The sequence below is a fragment of the Oncorhynchus masou genome, chromosome 18 (assembly GCF_036934945.1).
Source record: "Oncorhynchus masou masou isolate Uvic2021 chromosome 18, UVic_Omas_1.1, whole genome shotgun sequence".
NCBI lineage: Eukaryota > Metazoa > Chordata > Actinopteri > Salmoniformes > Salmonidae > Oncorhynchus > Oncorhynchus masou.
Window position 1 is genome coordinate 66,924,307 of NC_088229.1, and position 24,936 is coordinate 66,949,242.

Below are 24,936 nucleotides of genomic sequence, written 5' to 3' on the forward strand. Positions count from 1 at the left end.
GAATACGAAGATCGATTTGTAAAGACCGGTCTAGACACAGTAAAGTGTCTCTTTGATGTGATTGTGTTCAGATCTCTCTGGCCACTTCAGAAAGTGGTCAGGGATGCATTGTGTGCGGATTTCTCCTCAGTCTGGACGCAATCAGGATACCGACAGCGCAGACAGTGGGCGACGTCATCAGCACTTCTCCCACAAGTCTCTGGAAAATGTGTGTTTTGGGACCGAGAGGCACCTTTTCATTATAACGTTGGAGGAAATGTGTTCCTAGCGTGTGAGGAACGCGTTTGCTGGCCTTATAAATGCTAGCTAATATTTAGAAAACTGGTTTTGTTTGTTTGGCTAGAGTTATGCTAACATGTTTGCAATCTCTTCATCGTTGCTTGTTAGCTAGCTAGTTACAGAGGTTAGCTGGATAGTTAGCTACTACCATCAATTGTGTTACCATATTTAGCCTATTCCACCAGGAATCCAGACACACTGTGGACACGGTAAAGACATTTTAAATGTACTTAGGTGTATACGCATGTTCGGAATTCCATGATCTGACCTCTATGATTAGAATAATACATCTGCATGAACTGTCAAGTCTAGACAAGGCCAGAGACTGAGACATGGGTGAAAACAAGATTCAGCACTGTGTACCTCACCTTGTACTCCAAGGGAGTATACACTGAACTCTGTGAAAAGATTGAGATCCCCAATGTACTGGTTTCTCATTGGACTTTCTCTGCCCCTTACGAGGCGCTGGGGGGGGGGGGGGGGCTGGTCTTCCTGTGATGAGACTGGCTGCCACCCTGTCGGCACGGACACCCCCCACCCCCCCACCAGTTTATCTCCCGTGGGCAAATTCTGCGTGAAGACTGAAGACTCTGCCGGGACTGAATGGGATGCATGAGATAACAAGCTGCAGTAGTTGCAGTCTTTTATTTATTTTTCGACACTGATTATATGGACAAACCAGGATTGGGCGACGGCGGTGGTTAAACTGCTTTGCTTCCGAGTGCTTCACAACTCCTATTAATTTGGAGTGTTATGTTATGACCATATAGTTAAACTTGTCTTAACTTGAGGAGTCCTGTTTTTGTTGCCTAAGTTCTTTGGGTGAAATTTGGACTGGAGTGGCAGGCAGAGGAGTTACTTCAAAAGGTAACTGGATTTTTGAGCCTACTGCTTTGGTTGAGGCCTCTCCAAATAGTCAATAGCCTACATTTGATCTAATTGTGCTTGTTCTGAATAGCCTAGTGAACATGTGTTTGGGGCCGTGAGTCCCAACGAGTTAGTAATATGTTTGGATATTTAACCTGTGCTCAGTGTGCTGGTTCTGAACAGTGCTGATAATAAAATACACATTTAGGCTGTAGACATTAGCCTAACATTACTGGCAACATGTTTGAATACCAGTTGCACATGCGCACTTCCTGTGTGTTTTATCTGTTACGGTTGAACCATATCAGCAATGGTTCTTTAAGAAGGGTTTTAACCTTTTTTGTGTCGATATAACTTAAATGCAGAAGACACATTTTAAGTTGAATGCGTTCAGCTGTATTACGGACTAGGTATCTATTTCATCAGGTCCTCGATCAACTTTCTGAATTTCACAAGAGGCAACATCACATTTTGAAGATAGTTCTACAAACATGGTGCAAGAACTAAAAGCTGATTTCCCTAACTGAGAGTTAACCATCCTTGAGACCGGGTGTGGTATGTCTAAAGTTTAGTAATGATGTTTGGTACAGTGGGACGTTTTATGTAAGGGCTTTATAAATTAAACATAGCAATGTATCAACCTACGTGACATCACAGAGGGCCAACCAACTTTCCGGTAGAGAATGTAGTGATGACATCACAGAGGGCCAACCAACTTCCCGGTAGAGAATGTAGTGATGACATCACAGAGGGCCAACCAACTTTCCGGTAGAGAATGTAGTGATGACATCACAGAGGGCCAACCAACTTTCCGGTAGAGAATGTAGTGATGACATCACAGAGGGCCAACCAACTTCTCGGTAGGGAATGTAGTGATGACATCACAGAGGGCCAACCAACTTCCCGGTAGAGAATGCAGTGATGAGTACTAGAATTGTCGCCCGTAATAAAGAGCAGTGATTAAAGAAAATTGTCTCAATTTATTCTAAGGAATTAACAATTAATATTAAATCAGTAAATTCATACATTATGATAATAAACAAAGATGTATATGTAATATTGTCAGAGGTTGTAACGAATTGTTCATATTAACTAACGAATTATAAAAATATATATGGGAATAAGCCAATCCGCACAACAGAATTCTCTTTTGATGAGTCTAATGCATGAAAGGAATATTGTTCACAAATCATATACTGATTGACAAAAATATATATATAATATACATACATGCATACAGTTGAAGTCAGAAGTTTTAATACACTTAGGTTGGATTCATTAAAACTCGTTTTTCAACGACTCCACAAATTATTTGTTAACAGACTTGCCAAAACTATAGTTTGTTGTGTCATGCACAAAGTAGATGTCCAAAGTAATTTTTCCAAAAATTGTTTACAGACAGATTTAACTTTATAATTCACTGTATCACAATTCCAGTGGGTCAGAAATATATAACATACATTTGAAGTCGGAAGCCATTTTACCACAACTTTGGAAGTATGCTTGGGTTCATTGTCCATTTGGAAGACCCATTTTTGACCAAGCTTTAACTTCCTGACTGATGTCTTGAGATGTTGCTTCAATATAGCCACATCATTTTCTAACCTCGTGATGCCATCTATTTTGTGAAATGCACCAGTCCCTCCTGCAGCAAAGCACCCCCACAACATGATGCTGCTACCCCCGTGCTTCACGGTTGGGATGGTGTTCTTCGGCTTGCAAGCGTCCCTCTTTTTCCTCCAAGCATAACGATGGTCATTATAGCCAAACAGTTCTATTTTTGTTTCATCAGACCAGAGGGCATTTCGCAACAAGGTACGTTCATCTCTTGGAGAACGCGTCTCCTTCCTGAGCGGTATGACGGCTGCGTGGTCCCATGGTGTTTATACTTACGTACTATTGTTTGTACAGATGAACGTGGTACCTTCAGGCATTTGGAAATTGCTCCCAAGGATGAACCAGACTTGTGGAGGTCTACAATTGTTTTTCTGAGGTCTTGGCTGATTTCTTTTGATTTTCCCATGATGTCAAGCAAAGAGGCACTGAGTTAGAAGGTAGGCCTTGAAATACATCCACAGGTACAACTCCAATTGACTCAAATGATGTCAATCAGCCTATCAGAAGCTTCTAAAGCCATTACATAATTTTCTGGAATTTTCCAAGCTGTTTAAAGGCACAGTAAATAAATGTATGTAAACTTCTGACCCACTGGAATTGTGATACAGTGAGAGAATCTGTCTGTGAACAATTTGTTGAAATAATTACTTGTCTTGCACAAAGTAGATGTCCTAAACGACTTGCCAAAAGTTTGTTCACAAGAAATTTGTGGATTGGTTAAAAAACTAGTTTTTAATGACCATCTTAAGTTTATGTAAACTTCCGACTTCAACTGTATACATGATCTTAAATTGAGCCAGTTTGCTACATCAGGAAAATAAATGTGGATTATGTAATGGCCATTATTGTAGGGGTTGAAATGTGGAAGTGGAAATGACTAACTTCAGAAGCCTTTTTAAACCTGGAATACTGTACAAGTAAAAAATGTCATAACAAGGCCGACTTTAAATTGAAGCAGCCGGCTGGAGGTCTCGGGAATGAACAGTGCCTCTGCTCATCCGATGTAGCCTAACGATAAGTCCAAGCTCCCACTGTGCAGTGGTACTGAATAGACAGCGCCTCGTGTCTGTATTCAGAAACTGCGCGTAAATGGTAGATTTAACATGTTATTCGTTGCAATATGAAATCTGTTGGTAGTATTTAATAGGGCAGGGCTTGAACGTCACTGGCCTGGGTAGGGCAGGGCTTGAACGTCACGCTCGTGCAGGGCTATCCAGGGGTGCAGCTGATGGGATGTCTTGAGTTGACCATAAGTAGTGTGACGACAAATGTTATCTTGTATTTGAACATTTTGTTAAATATTCTGGTGCTGTAGACCAGTACCACCTTGTCTTTTTTTCTTCTGGAAGTTATTTAGAATAATAATGATTTTATGCATACTCCAGATTTACTTCTGTGTGTGTGTGTGTGTGTGTGTGTGTGTGGGGGAGGGGGTGGTAGTTGGTGATGTGGTAACTGTTTACGCAGAAAGCCAAGCTCCACTGTGGGCTGTTGTAGGTCTACAGGGCCGTGACTGTTCTCAGCATGCAGGCCTCTGCCACACGGTGTGTCTGGGGACTGTGTGCTGCATCTCAGCTCAGAGCTGCCCTCCTCTGCAGTCAACACGCATTCTCTCGCTCGCTCTCCCTCCCTTTTTTTTTTTCTTTTCTCTTCTGTTCTTCTCTGAGCAGTCTTGGCTCTGTGCTCTATGCCTGTTCCCTCTCTCCCTCCCACCGTCAGTAGCTAGGAGATTGGTCACTATTGAAGACTAAATGTAACTGGATTAGCTATCTCAGCAGGGGCCAAGACCCCACAGGATCTCACACACCCCCCTGTTATCCCCTTTGTGGTGTGTGTGTTGTGATAATAGGTATCACTGGGCTGGTATTTGGTATTCTGAAGAAGAAGAAAGTTTCAGCAATATCTAGAAGCTTTTTGTGTTAACAGTCAATTATTAAGAGTTGCACAGTACAGCATCAAAGTGTGTGTGGGCCAAGATGGGAGGGGCTCCGACAGCCTTGCAGTGATCTGTGTCGAGAGAGGGAGAGGAGGAGAGTGTTCAGGGAGGAGGAGGATGAAGAGCGAGGCGTTTTAGAGAGAGGAGGAGCATTAGAGGAGTGTTCATACAGTACACACTGTGTGTGTGTGGTGGCAGTGTGCCTAGTAGGATTTGAGTGTTGTTATTAGCACCATTGGGCCTGTGTGAGCTAGTGCACTGCCCCATGGGTAATAAGTATCTGAAAGCGGCGCTAAACACCGTCATAATCTGAGGGGGGCTAGAGGTGTGTGTGTGTGTGTGTGTCGCGTACCTCTCCTTCTCCCCCTGGTGCAACATGGCTGTGGAGCAGATGGCCAATTACAGGACAGTAGGAAGTGCCAGTAATTAATTACCCAGCAGCAATCTCTGCACCATCTACTACCCTTATGAGAAAAAACACATGATTTCACCTGTGACATTTCCACAAGTCTGTGGCCATTTCTCTTTCCCGCTCATAGATCTGGTGGTGTAGCTGCAGTCTAACGAGCAAAGGGTTATTAGTTCAAATCCCTTTTTAAGGCTGAGTCCCAATTGTGGTCACAGTACAAGATTTTACAGTAATTGAAATCTGAACTTTAGGCAAAGTGGCAAGAATAAATTCTTGCCAATCTCTATTATGCCAACAGGCCTGGTGGAGCAGCTGGACCGTCGGCTAGCTAGCAACCAAGAGGTTGTGAGTTCAAATGAGGTTGAGTCAGCATACTGTCCTTTTAACATTAACGCCTTCATTTAGTTGTAAAAATACAGTAACTAGTTGTATATTTACTGTATTTTCATGGCAACTAGACGACAACCTCCATGGGACCATGACACAATGTCCTTGGGGACGTCCCTGGAACAAACCGGAAACTAGACAAAACCTGCAGGGGACCATGACTGTTGAAATTGAATTAATGTCAATTATAACTTTCAAAGTTTAAATATTCTAAATTATATTTTACACCTGGGCTTTCGCGTGAGCTCGAATGTTGTCCCGTGTAGTGTCATGCTATCACATATATCCAAATAGTGCATTTTCATGAATTCACATTCATTTCACGAGGACGTGTTTTCACGTTAACTTCGCAGTAAATCACACGAAGTTCATGTTTTCACACACACACCACATGCATTGTACACCCGTGCACGCCCCCACACAGGCACACGTCAACAAATAATTGAATGAATCAGCAATAGTTGCAGTATACCATGCTACCTTCACACACACACACACACACACACACACATGCGCAAAGTGGAGTTGTGATCCTCTTTCTGCATATGGACATTTTCATGTAATCCTCTCGGTTTCTCTCTCCCTTTCTCTCTGCTGCGTCAGTAGTGAAATGAGACTAGGGTTGCTGTAGTTTGTCCCTGCAGGAGAGAGAGAGAATCTAGAGCCTACATGGGGAGAAGAAAGGGGGGCGGGAGAGGGGTAGTAGGAAAGAGGGAAAGGTTGAAGAGGAGAGAAATGGGAGGCAGAGAAGTGATAGGGGAGAGAAGGGATGTATGAAGGGGGAGAGTGATGGAAGGAGACCGAAGTGATTGGGGGGAGAAGGGGATGGAAGGAGAAGGGGATGGATTAAGGGGGGAGGAATGGAAGGAGACCGAAGTGATGGGGGAGAAGGGGATCGGGGGGGAGAATCAGGGGGGAGAAGGGGGAGAGGGATGGAAGGAGACAGAAGTGATGGGGGAGAAGGGGATCAGGGGGAGAAGGGGATGGAAGGAGAAGGGGATCAGGGGGGGGAGAATGGGGAGGGATGGATTAAGGGGGGGAATGGAAGGAGACAGAAGTGATGGGGGAGAAGGGGATCAGGGGGAGAAGGGGGGAGAAGGGGATGGAAGGAGACCAAAGTGATGGGGGGAGAAGGGAATCAGAGGGGGAGAAGGGGGGGAGAATCAGGGGGGAGAAGGGGATGGAAGGAGGGATGGATTAAGGGGGGAGGAATGGAAGGAGACCGAAGTGATGGGGGAGAAGGGGATCGGGGGGAGAAGGGGGAGAGGGATGGAAGGAGACCAAAGTGATGGGGGGAGAAGGAGATCGGGGGGGAGAGAATGGGGATCGGGGGGGGAGAATGGGGAGGGATGGATGAAGGGGAGAGGGATGGAAGGAGGGATGGATTAAGGGGGGGAGGAATGGAAGGAGACCGAAGTAAGGGGATCAGAGGGGGAGAAGGGGATGGATTAAGGGGGGAGACAGAAGTGATGGGAGGAGAAGGGGATCAGAGGGATGGATGAAGGGCGAGAGGGAGGGCTAGAAAGGATTATTTGTTGAGGAGATGTGTGTGTTAGGAGGTGAGGCTGTTTAGCAGCAGTGTAGGAGTAGTGTATTTATTGGACTGAAATGATCAAGGTGATGAGAAAGCCAGTTGTGTGTGTTACGGTCTGTGTCTGCGCGTGGGTCTAATACTTGTTTGTTAGCCAGGGTGTCTGATAATGAAATTGCCAGTTGTTGTTATTGAGTTTAAGATATTCAGTGTTGCGATTATTAAATGGGATGCGCTGCAATGTGTTTTGAAATGAGTGTTTAGTGAAAAACATTCGGCAAAAGGGTCTGTGAAATGAAACTGAAATCCTCTGATGAAATGAATGTCAATAAATGGGTGCGGTCTCTGTTTTGGAGCCCTGCAGCAGTTGATATCTCATTAGAATTATACGTGTCAGCACAGTCACACAAACAGTCTGACTCCCAGCCAGGGTCACCCCGGATGACCTCTGACCTCTCATCTGTTGTTAACGGTGATGACGGCAGGGGGGTTGTGTGTCAGAATTATGTAAGATTGTTTGATGTGGAAGTCAGGTGTGTGTGTGTTCCAATTTCATCATGTGTCCCCTGCTAGGCAAAAGTGCTGGCACAGCGATGTTCCACAGCTGGGGTTGCGAGCAACATCCACACACACAGTATACACACCTTACTCATACCCTGTGTGTGTGGAGCTGTCTCACCCTGTGTGTGTGGAGCTGTGTCACCCTGTGTGTGTGTGTGGAGCTGTCTCACCCTGTGTGTGTGTGTGTGGAGCTGTCTCACCCTGTGTGTGTGTGTGTGTGTGTGTGTGTGTGTGGAGCTGTCTCACCCTGTGTGTGTGTGTGTGTGTGTGTGGAGCTGGCTCACCCTGTGTGTGTGTGTGTGTGTGTGTGTGTGTGTGGAGCTGGCTCACCCTGTGTGTGTGTGGAGCTGGCTCACCCTGTCTGTGTGTGTGTGGAGCTGGCTCACCCTGTCTGTGTGTGTGTGGAGCTGGCTCACCCTGTCTGTGTGTGTGGAGCTGGCTCACCCTGTCTGTGTGTGTGGAGCTGGCTCACCCTGTCTGTGTGTGTGGAGCTGGCTCACCCTGTCTGTGTGTGTGGAGCTGGCTCACCCTGTCTGTGTGTGTGGAGCTGGCTCACCCTGTCTGTGTGTGTGGAGCTGGCTCACCCTGTCTGTGTGTGTGGAGCTGGCTCACCCTGTCTGTGTGTGTGGAGCTGGCTCACCCTGTCTGTGTGTGTGTGTGTGGAGCTGGCTCACCCTGTCTGTGTGTGTGTGTGTGGAGCTGGCTCACCCTGTCTGTGTGTGTGTGTGTGGTGGAGCTGGCTCACCCTGTCTGTGTGTGTGTGTGTGGAGCTGGCTCACCCTGTCTGTGTGTGTGTGTGTGGAGCTGGCTCACCCTGTCTGTGTGTGTGTGTGTGTGGAGCTGGCTCACCCTGTCTGTGTGTGTGTGTGTGTGTGTGTGTGTGTGTAGCTGGCTCACCCTGTCTGTGTGTGTGGAGCTGGCTCACCCTGTCTGTGTGTGTGTGTGTGTGTGTGTGTGTGTGTGTGTGTGTGTGTGTGTGTGTGTGTGTGTGTGTGTGTGTGTGTGTGTGGAGCTGGCTCACCCTGTGTGTGTGTGTGTGTGTGTGTGTGTGTGTGTGTGTGTGTGTGTGTGTGTGTGTGTGTGTGTGTGTGTGTGTGGAGCTGGCTCACCCTGTCTGTGTGTGTGTGTGGAGCAGGCTCACCCTGTCTGTGTGTGTGTGGAGCTGGCTCACCCTGTGTGTGTGTTTGTGGAGCTGGCTCACCCTGTGTGTGTGGAGCTGGCTCACCCTGTCTATGTGTGTGTGTGTGTGGAGCTGGCTCACCCTGTCTATGTGTGTGTGTGGAGCTGGCTCACCCTGTCTATGTGTGTGTGTGGAGCTGGCTCACCCTGTGTGTGTGGAGCTGGCTCACCCTGTGTGTGTGGAGCTGGCTCACCCTGTGTGTGTGGAGCTGGCTCACCCTGTGTGTGTGGAGCTGGCTCACCCTGTGTGTGTGGAGCTGGCTCACCCTGTGTGTGTGTGTGTGGAGCTGGCTCACCTTGTGTGTGTGTGTGTGTGTGTGTGTGTGTGTGGAGCTGGCTCACCCTGTGTGTGTGTGTGTGTGTGTGTGTGGAGCTGGCTCACTCTGTGTGTGTGTGTGGAGCTGGCTCACTCTGTGTGTGTGTGTCCTTGGAGCTGGCTCACTCTGTGTGTGTGTGTGTGTGTGTGTGTGTGTGTGTGTGTGTGTGTGTGTGTGTGTGTGGAGCTGTCTCACTCTGTGTGTGTGTGTGGAGCTTTCTCACTCTGTGTGTGTGTGTGGAGCTGTCTCACTCTGTGTGTGTGTGGAGCTGTCTCACTCTGTGTGTGTGTGTGTGTGTGTGTGTGGAGCTGTCTCACCCTGTGTGTGTGTGTGGAGCTGTCTCACCCTGTGTGTGTGTGTGTGTGGAGCTGTCTCACCCTGTGTGTGTGTGTGTGTGTGTGTGGAGCGGTCTCACCCTGTGTGTGTGTGTGGAGCTGTCTCACCCTGTGTGTGTGTGTGGAGCTGTCTCACCCTGTGTGTGTGTGTGGAGCTGTCTCACCCTGTGTGTGTTCACCTTGTTCTAAACCTTTTCATTAGCCTGTTTTTTAACTGAATAAGCTCTCATTGGCCGGTTCTAACGGAGTTTTTCTCTCCTCAGATCACCAGAAGCTGGAACGAGAGGCGCGTATCTGTCGCCTGCTCAAACACTCAAACATAGGTAGGTCTGTTTCTCGACTTTTCTCGTTTTATTTTCAATTTCAGGTTTATGAAAAGTCATCTAATTGAGGACAATAAAACTTGAATGAATGGGACTTCAATAATGCTTATTTTCTGTTAAAATCAAAGTTGTTGTTTTAAAAAAATAAATGACCAGGAGGACGGAGGAAGAGATGAGGCCATACTGATGAGTCAATGACAACTCTGTACTGTCTCTTTCAGTTGCATCCCCCTATCATCTATCCCTCCTTCCCTCTCCCTTCTTTCTGGCTCTCTCTCCAGTGTCCCAGATTGCTCTGCCCCTCCCTCCTTGTCTTTCTCTCCTTTTTAGAGTTTCTCTATTCTGTAACTCTTTCTCATTCTGCCTCTCTCGCTCCTTCTCATTCCGTCTCTCTTTCTCTCTCCTTCTCATTTGTCTGAGCTTCATATAAACCTTGGACGGGGAGAGATGAACACTCATACTGTACTTGCTGCAGGGAGGACCTGCTACTTATTACACACAAATGTACCTTTTTACATAACCTCCAACCCTAAACCCTTAAGCAAAACTATACATTAAGTCAGATCTAGAATGTCAAACTAAGTAGCCATTACGTATTCCACTGTTAAATCTCATAATTCCCTTTCTCTCCCTCTTCTCCACCCTCTCTTTCTCTCTAGTGAGGCTACATGACAGTATCTCAGAGGAAGGCTTTCACTACCTTGTCTTTGACCTGTGAGTATAACACACACACACACACCGACCTTCCAGGCTTGTGCATGTGCCTCCATGAAGGAGGTTTCTTTATGTATGATAACAATCTGGTCCTCCTTCCTCTGTCTTTCTCCCCCGTCTCTCCTCTGTCGCTCGGTCTCTGTCTCTCAGGGTGACAGGAGGAGAATTGTTTGAAGACATCGTTGCTAGGGAGTACTACAGCGAGGCCGACGCCAGGTGGGCCCTCCCTACTTACTGTTACCATGGTTACGCTGCTGCGTAGCACAGCGCAGGTCAAAACCGTGGGAGAGTGGCATGATTTCTTATCTTTGCTAACTGGCCTATCCACATGGGGTACCTGGGAAGTCTCAAATGAACATGGACATATTGGTCAAATGCTCATTAGGGGGTACTTCAGGGGTAATCCAAGCATGGAACAGTGACAACTAAGGCTGAGAACCACTATTGTAGTAACCTGTTGAGCTTTCAGTACAAACATACACGTTTAGTGATGACTGGATCATTGATTTTCTCCTCTCCTCCAGTCAGTGTATTAACCTGATCCCCTCTCCTCTCCAGTCAGTGTATTAACCTGATCACCTCTCCAGTCAGTGTATTAACCTGATCCCCTCTCCTCTCCAGTCAGTTTATTAACCTGATCACCTCTCCAGTCAGTGTATTAACCTGATCCCCTCTCCTCTCCAGTCAGTGTATTAACCTGATCCCCTCTCCTCTCCAGTCAGTGTATTAACCTGATCTCCTCTCCTCTCAGTCAGTGTATTAACCTGATCTCCATTCCTCTCAGTCAGTGTATTAACCTGATCCCCTCTCCACTCCTCTCCAGTCAGTGTATTAACCTGATCACCTCTCCTCTCCAGTCAGTGTATTGACCTGATCCCCTCTCCTCTCCAGTCAGTGTATTAACCTGATCACCTCTCCTCTCCAGTCAGTGTATTAACCTGATCCCCTCTCCTCTCCAGTCAGTGTATTAACCTGATCCCCTCTCCTCTCCAGTCAGTGTATTAACCTGATCACCTCTCCTCTCCAGTCAGTTTATTAACCTGATCACCTCTCCAGTCAGTGTATTAACCTGATCACCTCTCCTCTCCAGTCAGTTTATTAACCTGATCACCTCTCCAGTCAGTGTATTAACCTGATCACCTCTCCTCTCCAGTCAGTTTATTAACCTGATCCCCTCTCGAGTCAGTTTATTAACCTGATCCCCTCTCCAGTCAGTGTATTAACCTGATCCCCTCTCCAGTCAGTGTATTAACCTGATCCCCTCTCCAGTCAGTGTATTAACCTGATCCCCTCTCCTCTCCAGTCAGTGTATTAACCTGATCCCCTCTCCTCTCCAGTCAGTGTATTAACCTGATCCCCTCTCCTCTCCAGTCAGTGTATTAACCTGATCCCCTCTCCTCTCCAGTCAGTGTATTAACCTGATCCCCTCTCCTCTCCAGTCAGTGTATTAACCTGATCCCCTCTCCTCTCCAGTCAGTGTATTAACCTGATCTCCTCTCCAGTCAGTGTATTAACCTGATCACCTCTCCAGTCAGTGTATTAACCTGATCCCCTCTCCAGTCAGTGTATTAACCTGATCCCCTCTCCTCTCCAGTCAGTGTATTAACCTGATCTCCTCTCCAGTCAGTGTATTAACCTGATCCCCTCTCCTCTCCAGTCAGTGTATTAACCTGATCACCTCTCCAGTCAGTGTATTAACCTGATCCCCTCTCCTCTCCAGTCAGTGTATTAACCTGATCCCCTCTCCTCTCCAGTCAGTGTATTAACCTGATCCCCTCTCCTCTCCAGTCAGTGTATTAACCTGATCACCTCTCCAGTCAGTGTATTAACCTGATCCCCTCTCCTCTCCAGTCAGTGTATTAACCTGATCCCCTCTCCTCTCCTCTCCAGTCAGTGTATTAACCTGATCCCCTCTCCTCTCCAGTCAGTGTATTAACCTGATCACCTCTCCAGTCAGTGTATTAACCTGATCACCTCTCCTCTCCAGTCAGTGTATTAACCTGATCCCTTCTCCAGTCAGTGTATTAACCTGATCCCCTCTCCTCTCCAGTCAGTGTATTAACCTGATCCCCTCTCCACTCCAGTCAGTGTATTAACCTGATCCCCTCTCCACTCCAGTCAGTGTATTAACCTGATCCCCTCTCCTCTCCAGTCAGTGTATTAACCTGATCACCTCTCCAGTCAGTGTATTAACCTGATCCCCTCTCCAGTCAGTGTATTAACCTGATCACCTCTCCTCCAGTCAGTGTATTAACCTGATCACCTCTCCTCTCCAGTCAGTGTATTAACCTGATCCCCTCTCCAGTCAGTGTATTAACCTGATCACCTCTCCTCTCCAGTCAGTGTATTAACCTGATCCCCTCTCCACTCCAGTCAGTGTATTAACCTGATCACCTCTCCAGTCAGTGTATTAACCTGATCCCCTCTCCTCTCCTGTCAGTGTATTAACCTGATCCCCTCTCCTCTCCAGTCAGTGTATTAACCTGATCCCCTCTCCTCTCCAGTCAGTGTATTAACCTGATCACCTCTCCAGTCAGTGTATTAACCTGATCCCCTCTCCAGTCAGTGTATTAACCTGATCCCCTCTCCAGTCAGTTTATTAACCTGATCCCCTCTCCACTCCTCTCCAGTCAGTGTATTAACCTGATCCCCTCTCCTCTCCAGTCAGTGTATTAACCTGATCACCTCTCCTCTCCAGTCAGTGTATTAACCTGATCACCTCTCCTCTCCAGTCAGTGTATTAACCTGATCACCTCTCCTCTCCAGTCAGTGTATTAACCTGATCACCTCTCCTCTCCAGTCAGTTTATTAACCTGATCACCTCTCCAGTCAGTGTATTAACCTGATCACCTCTCCTCTCCAGTCAGTGTATTAACCTGATCCCCTCTCCTCTCCAGTCAGTGTATTAACCTGATCACCTCTCCAGTCAGTGTATTAACCTGATCCCCTCTCCTCTCCAGTCAGTGTATTAACCTGATCACCTCTCCTCTCAGTCAGTGTATTAACCTGATCTCCTCTCCTCTCCAGTCAGTGTATTAACCTGATCCCCTCTCCTCTCCAGTCAGTGTATTAACCTGATCCCCTCTCCTCTCCAGTCAGTGTATTAACCTGATCCCCTCTCCTCTCCAGTCAGTGTATTAACCTGATCCCCTCTCCTCTCAGTCAGTGTATTAGCCTGATCCCCTCTCCTCTCAGTCAGTGTATTAGCCTGATCCCCTCTCCTCTCCAGTCAGTGTATTAACCTGATCCCCTCTCCTCTCCTCTCAGTCAGTGTATTAACCTGATCCCCTCTCCTCTCCTCTCAGTGTATTAACCTGATCTCCTCTCCAGTCAGTGTATTAACCTGATCACCTCTCCTCTCAGTCAGTGTATTAACCTGATCCCCTCTCCTCTCCAGTCAGTGTATTAACCTGATCACCTCTCCAGTCAGTGTATTAACCTGATCTCCTCTCCAGTCAGTGTATTAACCTGATCCCCTCTCCTCCAGTCAGTGTATTAACCTGATCCCCTCTCCTCTCCAGTCAGTGTATTAACCTGATCCCCTCTCCTCCAGTCAGTGTATTAACCTGATCACCTCTCCAGTCAGTGTATTAACCTGATCCCCTCTCCAGTCAGTGTATTAACCTGATCACCTCTCCTCTCCAGTCAGTGTATTAACCTGATCACCTCTCCAGTCAGTGTATTAACCTGATCACCTCTCCTCTCCAGTCAGTGTATTAACCTGATCCCCTCTCCTCCAGTCAGTGTATTAACCTGATCCCCTCTCCTCTCCAGTCAGTGTATTAACCTGATCACCTCTCCAGTCAGTGTATTAACCTGATCACCTCTCCTCTCAGTCAGTGTATTAACCTGATCTCCTCTCCTCTCAGTCAGTGTATTAACCTGATCCCCTCTCCAGTCAGTGTATTAACCTGATCCCCTCTCCAGTCAGTGTATTAACCTGATCACCTCTCCTCTCCAGTCAGTGTATTAACCTGATCACCTCTCCTCTCAGTCAGTGTATTAACCTGATCACCTCTCCAGTCAGTGTATTAACCTGATCTCCTCTCCTCTCAGTCAGTGTATTAACCTGATCTCCTCTCCTCTCAGTCAGTGTATTAACCTGATCTCCTCTCCAGTCAGTGTATTAACCTGATCTCCTCTCCTCTCAGTCAGTGTATTAACCTGATCTCCTCTCCTCTCCAGTCAGTGTATTAACCTGATCTCCTCTCCAGTCAGTGTATTAACCTGATCCCCTCTCCTCTCCAGTCAGTGTATTAACCTGATCCCCTCTCCAGTCAGTGTATTAACCTGATCCCCTCTCCAGTCAGTGTATTAACCTGATCCCCTCTCCTCTCCAGTCAGTGTATTAACCTGATCACCTCTCCTCTCCAGTCAGTGTATTAACCTGATCACCTCTCCTCTCCAGTCAGTGTATTAACCTGATCACCTCTCCTCTCCAGTCAGTGCATTAACCTGATCACCTCTCCAGTCAGTGCATTAACCTGATCACCTCTCCAGTCAGTGTATTAACCTGATCACCTCTCAGTCAGTGTATTAACCTGATCCCCTCTCCTCTCCAGTCAGTGTATTAACCTGATCCCCTCTCCTCTCCAGTCAGTGTATTAACCTGATCCCCTCTCCTCTCCTCTCAGTCAGTGTATTAACCAGATCTTGGAGAGTGTTCAACATATCCACCAGCATGACATCGTCCACAGGGACCTCAAGGTGAGTGGTGAGCGTGTGTGTTTGGCCGCCTGTTGCTATGACTACCACACACACCTTTGCTCGTGGCCATGGCAACGCACTGCTCTTTTAGTTCCATCCCTCCCACTGTCCCTTGTTTCACTTGTCCCCTCCCTCTCGGTTTCCCCCTCTCTAGCCCTCATCTTTTTTCTCATTCATACACACACCACATGTGTGGGGGGTGTTGTGTGTGTTAGTGTCATCTGCACGTAAGCAGGGAGAGGGCAAACTTATGGTCTACTCTCCCCAATGGCAAGGAAACAGGGACTCCTAGTCACGGACCACACACAGTCCTGACTCAAAGTAAAGGTTTCCAAGACAAGGGAAGGAGAGATTAACCCCGTGGTTACCATGACTACCCCCGTGACATCACTGCAGCCTGGCTCCTCGCGGCTGATTGGTTGGGATAAACATAATGGGTTCTTATCAGATGGGTCTTCCAACGAAACACCATGAAGACACATCACTGGATGTCTCTTTGTTCATGTGACCCGGAATAGATGGAACACAGAAGTGAATCGCTTTGACATAGTCTGAGAATGTATCTGGTAGGGTTTGAAATAATTTCACTATGAAATGGTTTTCTTTCTTTCTTGCCGGAGATCAAGATATTCGAAATGCATGGTAACATTTACCTGAGCACTACTGTGCACGTGAGTGAGGCTGGGGCTTTATTGCTGCAGCTGCGGCGCGAGAAGACGGACGGAGGGAGAGAGGGAGACGCAGTAGCCGACTCCCCTACAGCTCGCCTACAGCTCCCCTACGACTCCCCTACAGCTCGCCTACAGCTCCCCTACAGCTCGCCTACAGCTCCCCTACGACTCCCCTACAGCTCGCCGACTCCCCTACAGCTCGCCTACAGCTCCCCTACGACTCCCCTACAGCTCGCCGACTCCCCTACAGCTCGCCCACAGCCCCCACGACTCCCCACAGCTCGCCGACTCCCCACAGCTCGCCGACTCCCCACAGCCCCCCTACAGCCCCCACAGCCCCCACAGCCCCTACAGCTCCCCACAGCTCCCCACAGCTCGCCGACTCCCCTACAGCCCCCACACCCGCCGGCCCCCACAGCTCCCCTACAGCTCCCCTACAGCTCGCCGACTCCCCTACAGCTCCCTACAGCTCCCCTACACCTCGCCGGCTCCCCTACAGCTCCCCTACAGCTCCCCTACAGCTCCCCTACAGCTCCTGACTCCCCTACAGCTCGCCGACTCCCCTACGACTCCCCTACAGCTCGCCGACTCCCCTACAGCTCGCCGACTCCCCTACGACTCCCCTACAGCTCGCCAGCTCCCCACAGCTCGCCGACCCCCACAGCTCGCCGACTCCCCACGACTCCCCACAGCTCGCCGACTCCCCACGACTCCCCTACAGCTCGCCGACTCCCCTACAGCTCGCCGACTCCCCTACGACTCCCCTACAGCCCCTCGCCGACTCCCCTACAGCTCGCCGACTCCCCACAGCCCCCTACAGCTCCCCACAGCCCCCACAGCCCCCACAGCTCGCCGACTCCCCACGACTCCCCCCACAGCCTCGCCGACTCCCCACAGCTCCGCCGACTCCCCACAGCCCCCACAGCTCCCCACAGCTCGCCGACCCCCTACAGCCCCCTACAGCCCCCACAGCTCCCCTACAGCCCGCCGTCTCCCCACAGCTCGCCGACTCCCCACAGCCCCCTACAGCCCCCACAGCTCCCGACTCCCCTACAGCCCCCTACAGCCCCCCACGACTCCCCACAGCCCCCACGACCCCCTACAGCTCCCCACGACTCCCCACAGCTCGCCGACTCCCCACAGCCCCCTACAGCCCCCCTACCGCTCCCCACAGCTCCCCACAGCTCCCTACAGCTCCCCACAGCTCCCCACAGCCCGCCGGCCCCCACAGCCCCCACAGCCCCCACACCCGCCGCCCCCCCCCCCACAGCCCCCCTACAGCTCCCCACAGCTCCCCACAGCTCGCCGACTCCCCTACAGCTCCCTACAGCTCCCCACAGCTCCCCACACCCGCCGGCTCCCCACAGCCCCCACAGCTCCCCACAGCCCGCTGACTCCCCTACAGCTCGCCGACTCCCCACGACTCCCCACAGCTCGCCGACTCCCCACAGCTCCCGACTCCCCACGACTCCCCACAGCTCGCCGACTCCCCTACAGCTCCCCTACAGCTCGCCGACTCCCCACAGCTCGCCGACTCCCCACGACTCCCCACAGCTCGCCGACTCCCCTACGACTCCCCTACAGCTCGCCGACTCCCCTACAGCTCGCCGACTCCCCTACAGCTCGCCGACTCCCCTACGACTCCCCTACAGCTCGCCGACTCCCCACAGCTCGCCGACTCCCCACAGCCCCCTACAGCTCCCCACAGCTCCCCACAGCTCGCCGACCCCCACGACTCCCCTACAGCTCGCCGACCCCCACAGCTCGCCGACTCCCCTACAGCCCCCTACAGCTCCCCACAGCTCGCCGACCCCCACAGCCCCCACAGCCCCCTACAGCCCCCACAGCTCGCCGACTCCCCATGACTCCCCACAGCTCGCCGACTCCCCATGACTCCCCACAGCCCGCCGACTCCCCATGACTCCCCCACAGCTCGCCGACTCCCCACAGCCCCCACAGCTCGCCGACTCCCCATGACTCCCCACAGCTCGCCGACTCCCCACAGCTCGCCGACTCCCCTACAGCTCGCCGACTCTCCTACAGCTCGCCGACTCTCCTACAGCTCGCCGACTCCCCTACAGCTCGCCAGCTCGCCGACTCCCCTACAGCTCGCCGACTCCCCTACAGCTCGCCGACTCCCCTACAGCTCGCCTACAGCTCGCCGACTCCCTACAGCTCGCCGACTCCCCTACAGCTCGCCGACTCCCCTACAGCTCCCCTACAGCTCGCCGACTCCACTACAGCTCGCCGACTACGACTCGCCGACTCCACTATGACTCCCCTACAGCTCGCCGACTCCCCCACAGCTCCCATACAGCTCGTCGACTCCCCTACAGCTCCCCTACAGCTCTCCGACTATTCTCCCTCCCATATAACAGTGCCTGTCTTGACTGCAGTAGTCTAGAGAAGCTAGCCAGCTATAGCTAGCCAGGTTTATTGAGGCCACATGCTGCACTTTGTCCTCAACCCTTTCAGATAAAACAGCCTACCTGTTTGTTGCTCACTGTAGAAGACTCTGTTTAATTTCGCTAACTTTTTAATTCCATCTTGCATTGCATTGGTGAACTCTCAGTCCACTTGCTCCACATTGAGCCTCTTTGCCACTTTAATTGGCCAACATAAACAACAAGCTACACACCTGATGGCTACCTGATGGCTACCTGATGGCTACCTGATGGCTACCTGATGGCTACCTGATGGCTACCTGATGGCTACCTGATGGCTACCTGATGGCTACCTGATGGCTACCTGATGGCTACCTGATGGCTACCTGATGGCTACCTGATGGCTACCTGATGGCTACCTGATGGCTACCAGGCTTTTTGTGGGGCATATGTCATTAAAATATACATTTGAAAAGTTTGTTTTATTAAATGAATCATTTGAAATGTCATAGTGTGTCCTTGTATGTAACAATGTTACATGGATAATTGAATTTAGAAAAAGCCTTTTCAGTGTTTTAAAATAGGCTTATTTTGAATATTCTGATAACCATGCACATCCCTGGTGTCTGAGGATAGCTGTATTACCTCTTGTTTGCTGTCTGTCTGATTTGTTGGCCTTTTATCCTGAGTAGGCTTTTACTGCAGTCCTTTACACACACACACACACGCAGTACACTTAGCATGCAGTCTGCAGGGCTGTTTAAATGACTCCCAAGTGGTTTCCATGACTACAACCCTATGTCCATATATGGCCGCAGAGAGAGTCGTAGGAGAGATGGAGACCCGCACACTGTCAAATGTGGACAAATCCAAAACACATGCTTAAATGCAAAAATACAGATGATTTATAGGGCCATCATGATGCCCAAAAAGTCCACTGTGCATAAAATGAAAGGGGACAATTAAATTGCAAATGTTTTGGTATCAAACTATCATCAGTGTTAAGGCCAGTGCACACGCCAGGCCTGTATTTGAAGGTTAATTACATACATCACATGATCCAGTGAGTAAATACATCCAATCATATATGGACTTAAGCAATAAGGCCAGAGGAGGTGTGATAGCCGTGGTACATTAGCCATTTAAGGGCTGTTCTTGTGCGCGACACCACGAGGAGTGCCTGGATACAGACCGTAGCCGTGGTATATTGGCCTTATAAGGGCTGTTCTTTGGCACGACACCACGAGGAGTGCCTGGATACAGCCCGTAGCCGTGGTATATTAGCCATTTAAGGGCTGTTCTTGTGCACGACACCACGAGGAGTGCCTGGATACAGCCCGTAGCCGTGGTACATTAGCCATATAACGGCTGTTCTTGTGCACGACACCACGAGGAGTGCCTGGATACAGCCCGTAGCCGTGGTATATTAGCCATATAAGGGCTGTTCTTGGGCACGACACCACGAGGAGTGCCTGGATACAGACCGTAGCCGTGGTATATTGGCCTTATAAGGGCTGTTCTTTGGCACGACACCACGAGGAGTGCCTGGATACAGCCCGTAGCCGTGGTATATTAGCCATTTAAGGGCTGTTCTTGTGCACGACACCACGAGGAGTGCCTGGATACAGCCCGTAGCCGTGGTACATTAGCCATATAACGGCTGTTCTTGGGCACGACACCACGAGGAGTGCCTGGATACAGCCCGTAGCCGTGGTATATTAGCCATATAAGGGCTGTTCTTGGGCACGACACCACGAGGAGTGCCTGGATACAGCCCGTAGCCGTGGTATATTGGCCTTATAAGGGCTGTTCTTTGTCACGACACCACGAGGAGTGCCTGGTTACAGCCCGTAGCCGGGGTATATTGGCCTTATAAGGGCTGTTCTTTGGCACGACACCACGAGGAGTGCCTGGATACAGCCCGTAGCCGTGGTATATTGGCCTTATAAGGGCTGTTCTTTGGCACGACACCACGAGGAGTGCCTGGATACAGCCCGTAGCCGTGGTATATTGGCCTTATTTCACAGACTCCCCGAGGTGCCTTATTGCTATTATAAACTGGTTACCAACGTAATTGGATAAACGTTTTGTCAAAGCCCTGGTATACGGTCTGATATATCGTAGCGGTCAATCATCATTAAGGGCTCGAACCACCCAGTTTCTAAATGCAAATTGAGTACCTAGTACAGCAGAATGCATGGTTTTAATTATATATCTTTACTTCTCTTTCGCTCCTTCTCTTCCTCCTTCATGTCTCCTTACCCCCCCCCCTTTTTTTTCTCTCCCAACTGAATGTCATAATATTTGCTGTGATTTGCATGTGTAAATGTTGCCTTGGCAGAACGGAACAGAAGAACAAAAGGAATTACACATTTGACAAATGCATCTCTGTCCCGCTCTCTCTGTTTCTACTTCCACTGTACACACACTCTCTGTGTTTCTACTTCCCCTGTCCCGCTCTTTCTGTTTCTACTTCCCCTGTCCCACTCTTTCTGTTTCTACTTCCACTGTACACTCTCTCTCTCTCTCTCTCTCTGTTTCTACTTCCCCTGTACACTCTCTCTCTCTCTCTCTGTTTCTACTTCCCCTGTACACTCTCTCTCTGTTTCTACTTCCCCTGTACACTCTCTCTCTCTGTTTCTACTTCCCCTGTACACTCTCTCTCTCTGTTTCTACTTCTCCTGTACACTCTCTCTCTCTCTGTTTCTACTTCCCCTGTACACTCTCTCTCTCTCTCTCTGTTTCTACTTCCCCTGTACACTCTCTCTCTCTCTCTGTTTCTACTTCCCCTGTACACTCTCTCTCTCTCTCTCTCTCTGTTTCTACTTCCCCTGTACACTCTCTCTCTCTCTCTCTGTTTCTACTTCCCCTGTACACTCTCTCTCTCTGTTTCTACTTCCCCTGTACACTCTCTCTCTCTCTCTGTTTCTACTTCCCCTGTACACTCTCTCTCTCTGTTTCTACTTCCCCTGTACACTCTCTCTCTCTCTGTTTCTACTTCCCCTGTACACTCTCTCTCTCTCTCTGTTTCTACTTCCCCTGTACACTCTCTCTCTCTCTCTCTCTCTCTCTCTCTCTGTTTCTACTTCCCCTGTACACTCTCTCTCTCTCTGTTTCTACTTCCCCTGTACACTCTCTCTCTCTCTCTCTCTCTCTCTGTTTCTACTTCCCCTGTACACTCTCTCTCTCTCTGTTTCTACTTCCCCTGTACACTTTCTCTCTCTCTCTCTCTCTGTTTCTACTTCCCCTGTACACACACACGTTTCCCCATCTCTGTGTTTCTGCCCCCCAGCCTGAGAACCTGCTCCTGGCCAGTAAGATGAAGGGAGCAGCGGTAAAGCTGGCAGACTTTGGCCTGGCCATCGAGGTGCAGGGAGACCAACAGGCATGGTTCGGTAAGACCACACACACCCTTCATCGAACGGGTTTAGGTTTTGTTTATTTGCACCAAAGAAAACGAAGTGAAACCCGAAACGGTGTGCAGGTTAGGTTGGAAGTCCCGAAAAATCCACAAAAATGTATATAAGTACAAAAAAAAGTTGGTTAAATCTGCTACACAAGCGCTCTTTTATTTGTATTTTTACATGATATACACAGTAAACATGAACCATGTTTGAATATGTGCGAGAGCCAGGCTACATGGAGGGGAGGAGTGTGTAGTTTGGGTCATCAGACTGACCCCTAGTCATTGAGGGATGATTGTGTTTTGTCATTGTGAAGATGGGAGTTCCAGAGTATGGAACCTCCGTTTGGAACAGAGAATTGACTGAAATGCGGCAGCAGGGAGGGTGAAGGTTATCTGGGTGTCTGGTTGAATGGGTGGATGTAAGGAGTTAACCAGGAAGAACCCACCAACGGGTTTAGGTAGGCTGTCTGGGAGGGATTTGGAGATGCGTTGGATTATATTGACTTTCTTAAACAGACTGGTGGCTTGTCTTCCAAATGTATTTTGTGTGATGAGTAATTTGTGTAGGTAGGAAGCATATGTACTGGCTCAGACAGTATTGCAGTAAATGAGATATGGGTTACTTAAGCTTGTAGTGTAGTGTTAGGAAACAAGCCTGATGAGCCAAAACACCAACCATCTGTCTGGTGGTACCAGACCACTCTTCTGTCTGGTGGTACCAGACCACTCTTCTGTCTGGTGGTACCAGACCACTCTTCTGTCTGGTGGCACCAGACCACTCTTCTGTCTGGTGGCACCAGACCACTCTTCTGTCTGGTGGCACCAGACCACTCTTCTGTCTGGTGGCACCAGACCACTCTTCTGTCTGGTGGCACCAGACCACTCTTCTGTCTGGTGGCACCAGACCACTTCTTCTGTCTGGTGGCACCAGACCACTCTTCTGTCTGGTGGCACCAGACCACTCTTCTGTCTGGTGGCACCAGACCACTCTTCTGTCTGGTGGCACCAGACCACTCTTCTGTCTGGTGGCACCAGACCACTCTTCTGTCTGGTGGCACCAGACCACTCTTCTGTCTGGTGGCACCAGACCACTCTTCTGTCTGGTGGCACCACTGGCACAGACCACTCTTCTGTCTGGTGGTACCAGACCACTCTTCTGTCTGGTGGCACCAGACCACTCTTCTGTCTGGTGGCACCACTCTTCTGTCTGGTGGCACCAGACCACTCTTCTGTCTGGACCACTGTCTGGTGGCACCAGACCACTCTTCTGTCTGGTGGCACCAGACCACTCTTCTGTCTGGTGGCACCAGACCACTCTTCTGTCTGGTGGCACCAGACCACTCTTCTGTCTGGTGGCACCAGACCACTCTTCTGTCTGGTGGCACCAGACCACTCTTCTGTCTGGTGGCACCAGACCACTTTCTGTCTGGTGGCACCAGACCACTCTTCTGTCTGGTGGCACCAGACCACTCTTCTGTCTGGTGGCACCAGATCACTCTTCTGTCTGGTGGCACCAGACAGATTTCACCACTTTGCTGCAGACAAAGTGAATGTTGTTTCCAGGACAATGTAAGTGTGAAACCATTTATTTGTATCTGTCGGGCAGGTTTCGCAGGCACCCCTGGTTACCTGTCCCCTGAGGTCCTGAGGAAGGACGCCTACGGCAAGCCTGTGGACATATGGGCCTGTGGTAAACCTTTAACCTCTTTAACTGTAGACGGAGAACAAATCTAAATCATCATCTAGTGACTACTGGGTAATGTGCGTCACCATCCCATTGCTTAAGAGAGGCCATGGTGCAGAGGTCATACATCTTAAACCAGGGTTTACAGAAAACCTAACCAATCTCAACTCTCTCTGCCTTTCTCTCGGTCTCTCTCTCTCGGTTCCTCTCTCTCGGTCTCTCTCTCTCTCTTTCTCTCTCTTTTTGTGTGTCTCTTTCTCTCTATCTCTTTCTTTCTCTCTCTCGGTCTCTCTCTTTCCCTCTAGGTGTTATTCTGTATATCTTGTTGGTGGGCTATCCTCCATTCTGGGATGAAGACCAACACAAACTCTACCAGCAGATCAAGGCTGGGGCCTATGACGTGAGTTTGTGTGTGTGTCTGTGTTTGGGTACTGTGCAGGGGTTGGCTGGACAGCTGGTGAATTTTTAATAGTGTCAGATTGAGAGCTGCACCCCAGCTATTGATCCTATCAGCCTCCTGACGCATTGCAGAGGTGTGTGTGTGTGGGGGGGGGGGGTGTATCCTCTCCTCTCTAGTATTCAGGTTATATAGTTAATGAAGACTGGTACTGAAACATTCAAACACGCGTTAACATTCTGAATTGTAGGAAGACTGATTGTGAAGAAATCCGTTTGTTATGGACATAATGCAGATCGTGGTCTTTTTTTCTGTTTCTCTTCCTGTCTCTCTTCTCCCCCCAGTTTCCCTCTCCAGAGTGGGACACTGTTACTCCAGAGGCTAAGAACCTTATTAATCAGATGTTGACTATTAATCCTTCCAAGAGAATCACTGCTGATCAGGCTCTCAAACATCCATGGATCTGCGTAAGCGTGCGCACACACACGCACACACACACACACACACACGGCGACCGCGTCCAAAACCTGTCTTGCCAACTACTTACTAAAACGACATACTATGTACAACATTATTTTTTATATGTATATATTTTACATTTTTTACCCCCTTTTCTCCCCAATTTCGTGGTTTCCAATTATTATTAGCTACTATCTTGTCTCATCGCTACAACTCCCGTATGGACTCGGGAGAGACGAAGGTCGAAAGTCATGCGTCCTCCGAAACACCTCCGAAGCCACACTGCTTCTTAACACAGCGCGCATCCAGCCCGGAAGCCAGCCGCACCAATGTGTCGGAGGAAACACTGTGCACCTGGCAACCTTGGTTAGCGTGCGCTGCGCCCGGCCCGCCACAGGAGTCGCTGGTGCGTGATGAGACAAGGATATCCCTACCGGCCAAGCCCTCCCTGACCCGGACGACAATTGTGCGTCGCCCCACGGACCTCCTGGTCGCGGCCCGGCTGTGACAGAGCCTGGGCTGAACCCAGAGTCTCTGGTGGCACAGCTAGCGCTGCGATGCAGTGCCTTAGACCACTGCGCCACCCAGGAGGCCCTGGTGTACAACATTCTAGACTCCCCCATACTGAGAATGTTTAATCTAATACTAGACTCCCCATACTGAGAATGTATAATCTAATACTAGACTCCCCCATACTGAGAATGTATAATCTAATACTAGACTCCCCATACTGAGAATGTATAATCTAATACTAGACTCCCCCGTACTGAGAA

The 24,936-nt window shown here is 49.5% G+C and overlaps 1 protein-coding gene across 8 annotated transcripts in view; it reads left to right on the forward strand.

Annotated features, from left to right (window-relative positions):
* LOC135505166 (calcium/calmodulin-dependent protein kinase type II subunit gamma-like) overlaps positions 1-24,936 on the forward strand; it is a 45,218-nt gene that overhangs the window by 4,723 nt on the left and 15,559 nt on the right. For all 8 annotated transcript variants that reach the window (XM_064924305.1, XM_064924307.1, XM_064924304.1 and 5 more), the window contains exons 3-10: positions 9,682-9,741; positions 10,401-10,455; positions 10,606-10,671; positions 15,090-15,162; positions 21,510-21,612; positions 23,230-23,313; positions 23,613-23,707; positions 24,049-24,171. In XM_064924305.1, the coding sequence (XP_064780377.1) occupies positions 9,682-9,741; positions 10,401-10,455; positions 10,606-10,671; positions 15,090-15,162; positions 21,510-21,612; positions 23,230-23,313; positions 23,613-23,707; positions 24,049-24,171 (659 nt within the window). The remainder of the gene's footprint in view (positions 1-9,681; positions 9,742-10,400; positions 10,456-10,605; positions 10,672-15,089; positions 15,163-21,509; positions 21,613-23,229; positions 23,314-23,612; positions 23,708-24,048; positions 24,172-24,936) is intronic.